This window comes from Sceloporus occidentalis, unplaced genomic scaffold (genome assembly GCF_023333645.1).
Source record: "Sceloporus occidentalis isolate IW3139 unplaced genomic scaffold, rSceOcc1.0.p SCAF_1, whole genome shotgun sequence".
In the NCBI taxonomy this organism is placed as follows: domain Eukaryota; kingdom Metazoa; phylum Chordata; class Lepidosauria; order Squamata; family Phrynosomatidae; genus Sceloporus; species Sceloporus occidentalis.
The window spans coordinates 157,138,180-157,153,690 of NW_028316981.1; the positions used below are offsets into that span (position 1 = coordinate 157,138,180).

Sequence of the window (15,511 nt, forward strand, 5' to 3'; positions counted from 1 at the left end):
GCCAGTGGGGGCACTAGAGGTGTGCAGGGAGTGCATCCTGTACGGGGCGACACCCCAGAAAGGGGTGATACCTGGCTGAGTGCCCCCCAGCTGCATGCCATCTACTCATGAGTACAGCAGCATGGGGCAGCAAGAGGGAGGGCAGAGTACCCTCCACCTCCCTGTCATGTGCTGTCAACTCACAGAGTTGTAGTAGATGGGGATGCCCTGGGTGAGGCTAAAAGGGATCTTTCATTTGTGATGAATTTTTATAGGTTTTCACACACATGTTCCCCTAGTATATAAATATATATGCACAGATTTTGTGTTTGGACAATTGCATTGTAAAATGTGTAAACATGGAAATGCTAAGATATAACAGCGTTGGCTTGTGTACTGATTTGAGAAGTGTGAGTTATGTGAGTTTGCATTGAAATACAAACCTAACTAATTTCTACATATCCCATAGAAAGTATCATCACACAGCATAGGGCTGTACAAGATGGAATATTCTTCCTTTTTAAAAAATAAGTACCAAACAAAACTACATATAGAAAGCCAGAAACTGGTGAAAGCAGTTTTTCATTGAAATGCTATTTTTCTATATGCAGGGATTATTTTTTTAATGTAAGACCATTCAATTCCATAATTACATTATTGTAATTTTCTTGTTTTGTGAGCCACCTTGAGGGCCAGTTTGAGAAAAGGCAGTGTATTTTTTTTAAAGGAAGGGCAGGAAAGATAAGCTTGTCCCTATAGCCATTGCAGCTACCTCCCAGCCATAAATTTACCACCTTCATGATAACTTGACTCCTAGTTGTAGAAGTCTGGCTCTGGCTGTCATCTTTGAAAATGCCAGGAAAGTCTGAAATGTATTGCCTAACATAATAATGCATTTTTATTTGAAGACACTTTAAAGGAACAAAACTAATTATATGGTTTTGATGTATGGCACCACTTTAGATTCTCACAGGAAATAATCAGATGAATCACACTTACTGAAGGCGGATGATTCTTATCTTTCTCTATTCCCTGTTTCTTTCCATGTATCTGATTGTGCTTTATTCTAAATAATACATTGTATTTTTATTAAAGAGATAAAGACAAACAGTTTTTGTTTACCAAGACAAGATGTAAATTCTCCACCAGAAAAGAAGGATTAGCTTACTTTGCTTAGGGAATCCTTTTCTGCTGGGAGCTTGGAATTGTTAATATGAGCAGTCCAGTCTGAGATGCTATGTAACTGTTTTTGCCTCTAAAACAGTAACTTGGAGTGGAAATGGCTGAAAGTCCAGTTGGTGAAAGCTAGCAACAGTGCAAAGTAGGGCATCACAGTGTTTTCACACCATAGAGAGTGACATAGCAACCAGAGAAGGAAACACAGTTGTAGTCTAGTTGTGTGTGAGCTTACATCTGTACCTGATATACAAGTGGACACATGGGGAGAGCATGCAAGATAGACTCAGGCTTGCAGCTGTGAGATTTGATTTGGTTCAAAATAATTTAGCTGCTTTTGGTCCAAAGCTCCCCATTTATTTCATTTCTCTTGAAGAAGGTAGCCTGCAAAGGTGTCAGTTTGAATGGAATGGTTCTGTGGAAAGGTAGAAGGAGCTTTCTGAGGCAAACTGATTTGAAAGAGGTCAAGAGTGAATGGAAACAGAGGGGGAAATGAACACAGTCTCTCTTCTGAGCAAGAGAGACATAACATGGGATTGCACAATAAAAAAGTGTTTCTACCCTACTGTCATTCTTCCCAGTTCAAGGAAAGGACTTTGAGGAAGGTCTGTTGTTTAGTATAGTAGGATTATTGGGTGAGGATGTTCCTTCAAGAATCCAAGATGAGTATAAGGATTAGTGATAGAAGAAGCTCTGGAAGCATTCTGTTCATGGTAGTTTCCAAGTGTAGAATAATATAAATGTGTGCAGATATGGGCATTTGGGTTTATTTTATCCACCATAAACTCTGCAGTTCATTACAGTATCTTTACTGAATGGGCACACATATATTTGCAGATTTGGGAATGCTAGTCCATTGAAATTATTGTCATGGCTCTAAATGCGATGGACCTGAAAACATATGGCAAAAACCTTTGCATGTATACAGTCTGTTCTTTTTTATATTGTATCCTAAATAAAATAATGGTTAAGCAAGGGAAAGACTGGTGGTCGAGAGTGAGATTTTAACCTGACACATTCAAGTAAGAAAAGTGTTATCCTCATCACTGCACATGTTTCTATCCACTAACTTTTAAAAATAGTTTTTTGTCTTAATTACAGTACCATGTGTTTTTCTTTTTTACATACCTTATAGGTATATCTGATTGGTTGATATGACTGGGTTCATTATAACACCACTGTTCTCATTCACAATTAAATGTCCAAGGGAAGGGAAGTGAGCAGTAAATCATGCTCATGAAGTGATTTCCTGAATGAAGGTTCTAAATAATTAAATTACTATGGCAATGGAAACTAGAGGTCTGGATTTGTGGCAGACATCTCCACTCCAGCGTGTGTTCTCTTTGCTTCATCAAGCCATAAAGGAAGCATTCTTTATGGCCATCTGTTTGCTTTGAGTTGAGACTTACTCAGCACTAAGCCCAGTTACATTTGATAGTATTGGTTGATTATTCTGATGAAGCTGACAGCCTTGAAAATTGTGCTGATAGTGTGCTAAGGTCTGTCTACCACCCTGACCTCTAACATATGTTACAGGTTTTTTGAATAGTTTTGTGGTCTTGGAATAAGTATGTACTACCTAAAATGATACCTCTTAGTGGTACCAAGGAGTGCTTAAAAACATAATATGAAAATGTGGGGTTTTTTTTTAAGTTATGCAGGTCACATTCTCACAATTAACTCATTGATTCTCTGTTACTCCCAGTATTAGTTTGCCCTTTTTGTAATCTAGAGTATTCAAGCAACTCACAACTAAAACCCAATAAAGGCCTGACACAGACCAGCCAAAATAAAGCTGCTTCGAGTCACTTTGGAGGTATGGTGTTTCAATGATACATGCGTCCTAAGAGTCCAGAAGCCGCACCAAAGCCACGCTCCAGTCCTAAGGACTGGAGTGTAGCTTTGGTGCAACTTCCAGACTCTTAGGACTCATGCATCATTGAAACAGCATACCTCCAAAGTTACCTGAAGCAGCTTTATTTTGGCCTGTCTATATAGAGCCAAAGTTATAATAAAAGATTCACGTTAAAATCAATGAAAGCAAAAATGCAGCAGATAAGAATTGGATTAAAGCCCACATAAGAAATACACATACAGAGCCGTCCTATCCAAAGACTGTTGCAGTCAAATGGCCAAAGCTGTACTACATTTATGCCAGTGGAGCAGAAGTGAAAGAAGAATGGCTTTTCCCCTTTTCTTCCCCCATCATGCTGTTGTTTTACAGATTCCAACCTTTATTTTCAGTGGGAAGAGAGTTCCAGCTCTGCACAGACCTGCTGCAAGTTGGGGGCATATCTGGGACTGGTATTACATACAAGGTACCATAATGGAGAAGGTAATCTCTGCAGTCTACACCCATTTCATCTTGGAAAGCATGAGCTCACAAAAATGGGCTCCTAATACAAGCTTATAGGAAAGAAAGCTCTCCAGCACGTTCTTTAATATCTTTGATCAAACTTTGCAGTCACAATATAGCTTGGAAACGTATCTGAGAAACAATTTATCCATTGCAAATACGTTCTTCAAACATCCCAAGAGGTGACTATATACATTGGTGTCATCTGTTAGCCAATATAGAAATCAAATAGACTACATAATCAGAAGCAGAAGATGGAGACACTCAGTCCTCTCTCCGAAAACAACACCAGGAGCAGATTGTTGCACAGACCACAAACTGCTAATATATATATGAGTAAAGCTGAAGAAGAACTGTAAACAAACCACCATGCCAAAATACAGCCTGAAGAACACTCCTGTAGAATTTAAAGATAATGTAAAGAAGAAGAATTGCACTAATAAGCCTAACTCACTGACAACCAGAAAAACTCTGGACTGAAGTCAGGGGCATTGTCAGGGAGGAGTGTAAAAAGTCACCATCTGTAGCAAAAAAGAAAGAGAGGCCTCAATAAAGGTGACAGAAATAAGGTCAGAAACCTGAATGCAACTGTTTAGCAATTTGTTTGCAGGTATAAAGAGAACTACTATAAGAATCAATGCAGCATAATAGAAGATGACAACAAAAAGGGAGAACAAGAAACCTCTTCCACAAGATCAAAAAATCAAAAGGAAATTTAAACCAAGAAAGAAGATGCGCTATGATCGGCAGACATTACATGTCCAAGTACAAATGAAAAGCTGATGGAAACAATACACTAAAGAATGTATAAAAGAGATGAAAAGATGACTGATTCATGCAGAGAAGAACCATTTGAAGATGAACCTACAGTTTTAAAAAAGTAAAGTGGAAGCTACACTCAGAGCTCTTGGGAGAGATATATCACCAAGAACAGATGGTATACCAATAGAATTACTTCAAGCTATAAAGACAGAATCTACTCTAGTTCTAACTGAAATCTGTCAACAGATATAGAACATAAAATAATGGCACACACAATGGAAATATGCATTCCAGTCCTCAAGGAAAGGGACACCAGGGATTGTTATAACCACAGGCCCACTGTATTATTTTCCCATGCAAGGAAAGTGATGCTCAGAATTCTCCAACAAAGACTCTTACGATATATGGAGTGAGAAATGTCAGATGTCCAAACTGATTTTAGGAAAAGAACAGGCACTAGAGATCCTATTGCAAAGAGATGTTGTATAATGAAGTGCATCACATATATTGGAGATGAAATAACATGTGCTTTATAGATTACACCAAAGCCTTTGCTTGTATAGATCATAAAAAACTGTGGATTGCTCCTAAAGAAATGGGTGTGCCACAACATATAATTGTCCTGATGCATAATCTGTACTCAGGACAAGAGGCTATCATCATGTCAGAATATGGAGAAACAGAATGGTTTCCAATTGACAAGGGGATTGTGCAAGCCCGCATTTTATCACCCTGCCTGTTTATCTTATATATTGAAAACATCATATATAAAGTAGGATGAGACTCAGAAGAAGGAGGTGTGAAAATTGGTGGAAGGAATAGAGAAAGAGTCAGTGTGTGTGCTTGGTGGGGGTGGGGCAGAGAGCCGAAAAGGCAGTAGGATGAGCAAAATCATAGGGATTCCGAAAATGCAACTGAAATTGCGTATTTTAGAAATATGAAAATCTCTTCTTCAGCTGGATTGTGTGATGAGGTTATAGTCCAAGATAGCTGGATAGGACATTTGGGGGGATTTTTCTCAGAATTCCAAAATGCAATATCAGAATTGGCTGTGTAGGTGAACTAAAGAGCATTTTTCTGTATATGCTTGATTTTTCATTGATGCAATAGTAAAGTTACAGTAACTTGTTAGTAATGAGTAACTTCACCAGGTGCCTTTCTGGGTCACAATTACAATAATTAGTAGTCCTTTTACATGATCAGAATAATGAATAAAGTTATTATTATTATTATTATTATTATTATTATTATTATTATTAAGCTTTATTTATATAGCGCTGTAAATTTACACAGTGCTATACATACAATTAAAATAGATAAAATAAATCTGCCTATGGTATACATTCTACACAAATAATTGAATAACACATATTAATTCATGTTAACATTCAGTAAAATAGGGCAGCAGCAATTTAAAATAACATCAGATAACAATCATGCAATGCCTGGGAACACTTCCCTAAACTGTATAGTCTTCAACTCAGTTTTGAAGCTGGTTAAAGAGGTGATGACCAATGCTTGTGGGAGAAGGAGCAACATGATGATATAATCCAGCAAAAGGGACGGATCTGGGATGGGTCAGTGAAATCCTAGGCTGGGACAGCAGACCTTGACTACCAGAATGGAGGGCACAAGTGGGAAGGTAAGGAGAAAGAAGCTCAGATAAATAAGGAGGGACCAGCCAATGCAGGGCTTTAAAAGCCAACAACAGAAGTTTGTAACAAATACGAAAAGGGAGGGGGAGTCAATGGAGGGATGACAATAAATGAGAGATGTGATCAAAGTGGTGAGTAGACATGATAATGTGTGCAGCTGAATGCTGAACAGAAATTAAAGGACGGAGGTGAGAAAGAGGAAGCCCCTCCAGAAGGTTACAAAAATCCATTCATGAGACCACTAGGGCATGGACCAGAATCTTGGAAGTGGAGGCCAAAAGAAACAGTTGGATTTTAGCATTATTATAGAGAAAGAATCTACATGCCTTGACTATGGCCTGTAACTTTCCACATGCTATTTCACTGACTTCCCTCAGTATTTCCAATGGCCTGTTTCTATTTTTTATTCAGTTCTATTCTATTGATGATAAGGCCACTGCTTAGTCTGAACTCTTGTTCATATGCACTGGCAGCCAAGCCACATTGAAACCCAAGAGGCTGCTCTATAACTATCAGCAGGATTGGTCTGTGTGCAACATGATGATATAATCAAGTGTCATAATTAGAGCAGATTACTTCTTATCTAAGGAGGTAAAGCCTCAGGCCTACAGCTCTCCTAAGATGATGCCACTCAGAGACTACAATGAAATGAACAAAGGAACTGACTTTAATAAATATAGAGTCACACTGCAAAATCCATCCCTGAAAAGCCACTTCACTTTTGTTTGCTGTTTTGCATGCATAAAGGGGAGCTGCTTGACTGATGGTGCCTCTGATCCATAACATACTCAGTCTTCCACTGACAGCCAAAGCACAGTGGGCTAGAGGAAAACCCTGACATAGCAAATAAATAACCTTGTGCTTGTAGAAATTTTTATAGAGTTGGAGCAGACTCTTAAACAAAAAGTAATTATTTTACTGAACTTCAGGAATTAAGACTGAGGCAAAGCCTACTGAAGGCAAAAGAAGAACATCTTGGTGTGTTACAGAGCGCCGAAAAGTGGCGCTCTGCCTGCGCAGTCATTAGCTGCACCGAGAAGCCCCAGTGGACAAACCGTGAGGCTTCCCGGTGCAGCTAAAAAGAAGTGCCAAAATGGCGCTTCTCTATGCGTTGCGGCTATGACGCCATGAAGCGCCAATGGCGCACTCGTGGCGTCATATGAGCTGTGCAACGTGTGGACGCAGCGCGTCCGCTCCGTAAAGATGGCAGTCCCTGTGTGGAACGGGCACCGGCATTTTGTACGGACTCGGTCCGTACTAGAGTTAGGGACGTCCGGAAGTGATGCCCTTTTCTAACCCTAGTACGGACTGAGTCTGAACTACTATGCCCGTCTGTAATGGGCCCTTTTTTTGTCAGACTGTTCCTTTCAAATATTGGTAGGCTGGATGGTCCTGTATTTTCATCTTTGAAAGAAAATAATACATTGCTCATGGCAATAAGTGGGCATTTCATTTGGTTTATTTTTAAATTCATAAATGTCTTTATAAATTTGATGGAAACAGCATGAGATTTTTTAAAAAAAAACTCAGGAAAGGAAAAGTGACAGATTTGTCTGTTTAGGCAGAGAATTTGGAATGCTTAGGCTTTCAAAATCTGGCTTGATACCTTTGTTTACACGTGTTCATGCAGTTGAGTTAATTTATGACCTCCCCCTCTTCCGTCTTTACAATGGTATGGCAGGCCAGTGCAGCATGCTCCTCTCTATTCTAAGAGATGGGCACATGCTGAATGGGCAGTGCAGATGGTTGAGAATTTTGGTTCGTTCAGTTCTGATAAATGCTTACCATAATTTATAAATAGGTTCATAATTTTGACAGAAACAACTTGACATTTAAAAATCATAATGAAGAGAAAGCAAAACTGGCAGGTTTGTCTATTCCTAGCTTCCTCATTTCACATCAGTTTGTTTTAAATGGATTTTTGCTGTATCATCTTGGAAGATTCAGTTTTTGAAATGAGAAGCATTTGCACATATTTGATGCCTGTTCCATGAGTGTACTTTCTCCCTCTTCCTCTGTATCCATTTTAGGCCAACTCATAAGAGAATCTGCTATCCATTCTTCATATAATTGGCTTTTGTGCACTACAGGTTGAGTCTCTCTTATCCAGAATTCCAACATCTGAAATATTCCAAAGTCTAAAATTGACCACATGGATGGCTGAGATAGTGACACCTTTGCTTTCCTGGTGGCTCAATGTACACAGACTTCATTTCATGCACAATATTATTAAAATATTGTGTATAAAATTACCTTCAGGCTATGTGTTTAAGGTGTATACAAAACATAAATGAATTTCATGTTTAGACTTGGGTCCCATCTCTAAAATATCTCATTATGTATATGCCAATATTCCAAAATCTGAAGAAACTCTGAAATCCAAAATACATTTGGTCCCAAGGATGTTGGATAATGGAGACTCAAACCTGTATACATTTTTATCTGAACCTTTGTCTAAGAGAAGGGAGCCTTTTATTCTCACAGCAGCTTCTGAGCCTGATGAAGCTGAGAAAAGTTGGGTTGGTGCTGGGTCACCTCCTTTCTGGTTGATACTGAAGATGTGAACCTGGAATATCCCAGTCTCTGTTCAACACCCTTGCTTTTATCATTTCACTGTGTTACTTACCACTTTTTCTCTTCTAGGTCATGGCTTGCAGTGTTCAAATGTGCCATTATTTCCTTGACCACTACTTCCAGTTTTTCTCTTCCCTTTTATCTCCAAATGCTTGTAGCATGCTGCTTATTCCCACCAGAATATATTCCCAGTGATGATAACATAGCACTGTAAATCACTTTCCCATTCAATAATACCTAGAGCAATATAAAAACATATATTACCAGAAAGCTGAAGTGTGTACCTCCTTTGTCTGTAGGGACAATGGCTAGGAGAACAGATCTTTGAGGTTCTCTCTAGAGGCAAAGAGAGCATGTGGTGTGGACTTTGAAGGCATGGACATGTAGTATGTGACTTTATGGAGACAAGAGATGTTGGAATAGGCCTCAAAACAATATAACATAATTAAAAGGAAGGGGAGAAATTTTAGGAGTACTCCCATGCTATTAATCACATGGCTGTCCCAGTTCAAATAGTGTTGCAAAAGCAAAGCAGCAGATTGCAGATGTTGCCAGACAATGACAATTGATCCTATTGCTTTGGCAGGAGCCACCACAGCCCAATTCAAGGCAAGGCTTGCATGCAAAGCCATGAGTTAGCTGAGAGCCTCAATGGACATAACTCATCTACCTGCCATTATTAAAGACTTTCAGTTGTTTGTCACAGTCCCAGATGATTGATGTGTTTCTGCAGTGGTTTGTATAGTGTAGCAGGAAAGATTTGCTCTGCCTGTCCAACCTTTGTAGCTCTGTATACCTTTGTAGCTCTGCTGCAGCCAGCACCAACTTAATGGCGGGGTACAGACCGCCGCTTTGCGGCGGTCTGCCGCCGCCACCAATAGGTCCGCGGGGGAGCCGGAGCCTTCAGACGGCCCGACTCCCGCGCGGACCGAAAAAAGAAGCTCCAAAATGGAGCTTCTTTTACGGTCGCGTTTGCGACGTAGCGAGGCGCCAGGGGCGCGCTCGCTACGTCAGAAGCGGCGCGACACGTCTGGACGCTGTGCGTCCAGTACGTAAAGATGGCGGCGCCCATGTGGAAGGGGCGCCGCCATCTTGTACGTATTCTATACGTACTAGGGTTAGGGGGGTGCGGAAGCACCGCCCCTTCCTAACCCTAGTACGTATAGAAGACGTACTATATGGCGGTATGTATCCCGCCAATATATTGTACTGCCTGAACAGAGCAGCACATGCATATCTACTGTTCTAAATCAGAGTGCCCAAAGCTACCCATGTTATTTTGGCTGGTGAGGTAGGAAATCTTGTAAGTTCCTTTCCCTTTCCATGGCAGTGCAAATGCATTAACAATAAATTAAATAACTTTTAAAAATTCATCCCTTTCGTGACCATAGAAAATCTGCTGCTTGAGGTGGCTACCATACATTACCAAATGATTGCAGTTACAGGTTTCTACAAGCATGTAAAGGGATTAAGCATGGACAGTGTTTTCAACTGTCTGTTTTGAAAAAGCCCTTCTCAGGAGACAATATCACAGTGCAGTTGTAAAATCAGATATGCTTTAGGTCAGGGGTAGGCAACCTTTTTAAGCTGGGGGCCGGGTTGCTGTCCCTCAGACAACTGGGGGGGCCGAAGCCAAAAAATAAATAATTAAATAGTTTTTTTAAAAAAAATAAATATATAAATAAACCAGGACAAATGTAGGACAAAATTTTCAAATGGAAGACACTTTTTTTAAAAAATGGAGGACATGCGAAAAAATTTGCTGATTTTTAAAAAAATGTTAATATAAATGCATGTTTCTGAGGCTTCTATAGACAATTGTCCCCAAAAGGCCCCGGCGGCAATCGGCAGCAGGACCGGGCTGGGGCCGGTCCCAAGGCCTTGCCGGGCCGCATCCAGCCCGTGGGCCGCAGGTTGCCTACCCCTGCTTTAGGTGGAGCAGACAGGCATCCTGCCATCTGATCAGATGGATATGAGATTAAATAGCATTGGCCCACTCTGCTGTGCATGCAGGAAGCAGGATGCTCAGCAAGGACTATTTCTCTGCTTTCTCATTTTGATTTCACAGCCCTGTGTTTTAGGGACAGCTGCTACAAATCCAGCAGCAGCAGCAGCAGCAGCAGCAAATTATTATTTCTTACCCACCGACAAATAAGATAACATGTTAAAACAATCCACATTTAAAATCCATCATTTAAAATTCACAATTTAAAAATCATCTAGATAAGCCTGCCAGAAGAGACTGGTCTTCAATGCGTTTTAAATTCAGACAGTGTATTCAGCTGCTGAGTCTCTTCCAGCCAGTCATTCCATAGTCTAAGGGCAGCTGAAGAAAAAGTCCTCTGGCTGACAGTTGCCAGGATAGCCCTGGATGACTGGAATAAACATCCACTAGAGGATCTGAGTGAGAGACTGATCTTTAAGGTTTAAAACAAATACCTAGCTTCCTCATTTGTCTTATAAGATTTTTTTGCATCCAACTAATGGAAAGAAAGGGGGGAGAACCCCTCAGTATTGCAAGGCTTGCCCCCAACTCCTCTTTGTTTACTTGGGAGAAAGACCATAAAACATTTCCTTTTGTTCCACAGAGAATGTCAAGTTCTCCTTGATGGCATAAGACTCTGCTTCCTCACATGGTGGAGTGCAAATTCATGTCAGACATGTAGTTTATACTCTATTTTCTCAGGAATGTTTTTCCCAGGTGTCAAATGTAGAGATGCCAAGACTGGAAGAAACATATGTCCCTGGGAATGTTAATGTATAGAGTGTATGAAAATGTAAGCTCAGATGTCTGTTTGTACAGTTTTGTTGGGGTTTGTAGTTGGTGGATGGTGTTGGTGATTGTTCTCGCATGTGTCTTTGGCAACAAATAAACAAAGTGCCTTTATGGAGATAAGCCAAGCATCAGTTTGCCTTTCTTCTAGCAGTTGTTTTCCTGGCATGCTCCAGCAGCTAACAGTTGTTTATCTTCAACAAAAGGCTTCCAAGTTTACTCTGTGCACTCGCGTTTGCATCAACAGGGAAGTGACTTCCTTGCTTGATAGCATAGATGGTCCCTTTGTTTTTCTTCTGTACTTTAGGATGGGGCATGATGGAACATTTATCTTTCTTTCATTATTTTCAATGACCTTCTGATCTCTGGAACCCTAATCATGAATATTTGCTTTAACCTATCTAGCTAGCTCCATTACTGTCTTAACAGACGGTTAGCACAGTTGTTGGTGCATTCGCCTCAACTTCATAGTTGCCAGCGTAGTGTAATTTAGGATTTGGTTGTTAGTGTTTTCCTTGTGAGTTTTCCTTTAAGTATGTTTACCTTGATGCTTGTTGACCTGATAAGGATTTTATAAATATAGAGTACCCTAGCATTGCTAGGTCATTGCCTCCTTTCTGGTACAGTTGCACTGTGTCAGCCAGTTACTTAGCACAGACCACGATAATCTGGCTTTCCTGTTCAGTGGAAAAGCTCATAAGCAGACAAAAATAGACTGTTTCTCACTTCTTATCCTGTGCATTAGCCAGTGAAAAAATCTGAAGGTGAAACTTGCTTATAAATTTTGGTGCAGTATCTCTTAAAAATCCAGTTTCCAAAAAATGAAAACGGGAAGTACAAATGTTTTGCTCTTTTTATTCTTGTGTTTTCCTCTGCCTGTCAGCTGTCAGAAGGATTCAGGCACAGTACAAATCAACTACAGACCACAAATATTTCAGCAAATAACTGGTGGACAGCTGAACGATTTCCATAATGCTTTCAGGAGAGATTGTGTGGCAGTGGTTATATGTTATTGTGGCAATAATCCTACACGCATCATACTGCTGAAAGTAGGATTTCATCCTGAAAATAGCCCTCTTTTGGCATTATTTAAAGTGTGTTTACACAAGAGGACCACTATCTCCTTTTCCATCTTTATTTCCATCACCTCCCTATGCATTTTGAAAGCTGATTTTCTAGAGCTCCAAACCAAGTGGGGAGTCTTTGTTTCAGACTGTCACCTTTACATTTTGAGGGATATGGAAGAAAGGGCAGGGAAATTTGCCTCCAGGTGTTCTTAGATTCCAGCTGCTATAACTCCATGCCCTCAACAATGTCAACAGGGACACAGGTTCCTCATTCCTGCTGTAGAAGTTGTTAAACTAATGCATTCTCATCAGGTCTTGTGTGCTGACCTTTGGAATGACACTGTTCATTTTTTAAAAAAAGAACTTTACTTCAACTTTAATGCTGGATTTCCTTGCAAAGTTGATTCACAAAATAATGTGAGGGCTGCAGGTTCTTGAACCCTGTGCTGATTGCGGCAATTCATAGTAGTCTTCTCCCTGCCCCTCCCCCCCTTATATTTATACATTGAAAAAAACTTTGTGCCAAAGAACTCAGTGTTTGATTTTGTTTAGACACATGACGTCATGTTTTGTTGTGTTTCAGTAAGAAAATTGCAAAGTATTCTTTAAAATCTTTAAATATAAGTTTCAAAGGGGCCATTTTAAACCAAGGGTGGGTGGGAATTATGAAGCTTTCCAGATGATGCTAGACTGTGACTTTCAACATGGTTTATCATTGGTTATCCTGGCAAAAGAGCTCTTGGGATTTCCAGACCAAAGAACATTTGGTGGGCTACAGGATTCCCAACCCTGTTTGAAACTAACTCCAAGGTTTTGTTTGAATGTAAACCAGTGGAAACTGGTCTTTTCAAATGGAGATTGCCCTTTCCCTTCACACACACACCCCAACTGGCTCCCAGCTTGCCCACTCTTCAGTGGCAGCTCAATGTTTTAGGCCAAACTTTAAAGATGTTGGATGCATTTTGCAGACAGTGCAGAACATGTTGGACACCTCCTTTTAAATCTGGACTAAAACCCAGAGTAGATTTATCATTCCACTGACATGGCAGCCACCACTATCACTCCTACTTTACTCCTTGCCTCTCTGCTATTTTCCACCCTATTAATGGTGACTTAATTGGATTTTGGGGCAGCTCAGAAGGACGTTCACAGCAAGATTCCCTGCCAGCTTCATGCAGGGGATCAAGGGTGAAAGCCTACTAAAGCAACATATGGTATTATTCTTCAGTTCTATTGACTACTCAAAATTAAGCAGTTGTGCTACAGTGTCATTTCAAGGTGGGAGGAAGGGAACAAGCCCAGGCTTGACTCTCCTTATTATGGGCTTTGTTTCTCCTGCCCTTCCAGGTCTAATGGGCAACCGCCAGTGTTGGTGTCAATCTTATTAATATGAGCAAGGTTTGCAGTTCACCTTGAGAACAGGAGCTTTGTCTTTTTGTATTAACTCTTCTGACTTCTATGTAAGACTATGATGATGGTTTTTTTGCCTGTTCTGGAAGTTGTGAGCACAATATGGAATACTACTGAAATACAGAGAATGCTGCTATGAACTTGTTTTCATTCCTGTTTTTATTTTCCCTTTCCTGTAGCTCAACAGAATTCACCAAAAATCCATGAAGGCTGGTGGGCTTATAAAGAGGTGGTCCAGGGAAGCTTTGTTCCAGGTAAGCATTATATTTCCAATCAAATATTCCTGTGGATTGCTTTTCTTTTCTCTTTATGTATATGATAGGAAGCATGTACCAGTTCATCCTAAGTCCAGGAGTGGTGGATATAACATACAGTGCACAACAATCAGATCAGCACCATATTTGGATAACTTATATTTGGAAAGCCTCGTGGTTTTTCTAACCAGATATTTTAAGCCTTTGTCATATCAAGTCAGGGGAGAGATACGAAAACCTGCTGCTGGCTTTAGCTGTAGCTATGTGCATATGGTGGGAAGTGGTGGCTTAGTGTTTTAGACATCAATACTGGTTATCAGAAGATCAGAAGGTTGACAATTTGAGGCCCAAGTGCTGAATGATGAGGTGAGCTCCTGTCACTAGTCCCAGCTCCTGCCAACCTAGCAGTTTGAAAGTATGCAAATTCAAGCAGATAAATAGGTACCACTTTGGTGGAAAGGTAACAACATTTTGTGCAGTTGTGCTAGCCACATGACCGCTTCAGACAAAACTGGCTCTCCATTGTAGTAATAGAGATGAGCACTGCCCTCTACAGTCAGTTACAACTAGACATTCATGACAAGGGATTACCTTTATGTGCATCCAACCAATCCTGGAATCACTGTAATTCTTTCTTTCAAAAGATTGTTTCTTCCTTCAGTTCTTTTCAGAACATTCCACATCTGCAAGGGTGGAAAGAAATGGTTACAAATAAAGGAACAATACAGGACACTTTTTAATAAAGGTGGAGGAGAGATCAATTCTGACTTTACTTCCACTAAACTACATTGATTATTCTAAGTCAAAGTGTTGCATGGTTTATTACTTCAGCTTAGGAAGGTATATGTATTCAGTGTGGATTATGCTTTCATAAACAAGGAGGAGTTGGTAATTCATAAACAGTGGTAATTTTTCTAATGGGATCTCTGGAATGAGATAACCTTGGAAATGTGCAGTGTTCTGAATGTTGTAAAGCTGGAAAGAAAGATGCATATGTCCATCATTGCTCCCCAACTGTTTGGAGGTACTGTCTCCGTGGTTTATAGTCTTCAGCAAAATCAACATCCAATAACATATGAAATGCATGCCTGCAACATACATTTGAGCTGGCCCCGGATTAGAACATTTGTTATGTTGCACATAACTTTTATGTGGACGTTTGCTTGCACCAAATGGAAAATGGTTATTTCTTTCCATTTTGATCATGTTGACAAAGAGCTTGTTACCTATTTATTCTGGAATAGCATCCCTAGTATTCACATAAACCTCTAATTTGTTTAAATGATCATGGGCTGGAATCAAATATAGATTAGACAGAGTTCCAAGAAGACCCACAGCTAGCAAGCTTAAAGGTTTTCTCATCTTACAACTGAAAATTTGATAAAAGACAGCAGAGTGGGGTGTGCATTTAGTTAAGAAAATAAATGATCTGTAAATGGCCCTATATATTCACTAACGTATTCACTTGTTTTAACATCTGGAAATCTCTTTTTCTCTGTTAATGC

General features: G+C 40.0%; 1 protein-coding gene across 1 annotated transcript in view; it reads left to right on the forward strand.

The window, feature by feature from the left end:
- CA10 (carbonic anhydrase 10 (inactive)) overlaps positions 1-15,511 on the forward strand; it is a 442,916-nt gene that overhangs the window by 77,731 nt on the left and 349,674 nt on the right. The window contains exon 2 of the mRNA XM_089478517.1: positions 13,932-14,006. Within this exon, the coding sequence (XP_089334643.1) occupies positions 13,932-14,006 (75 nt within the window). The remainder of the gene's footprint in view (positions 1-13,931; positions 14,007-15,511) is intronic.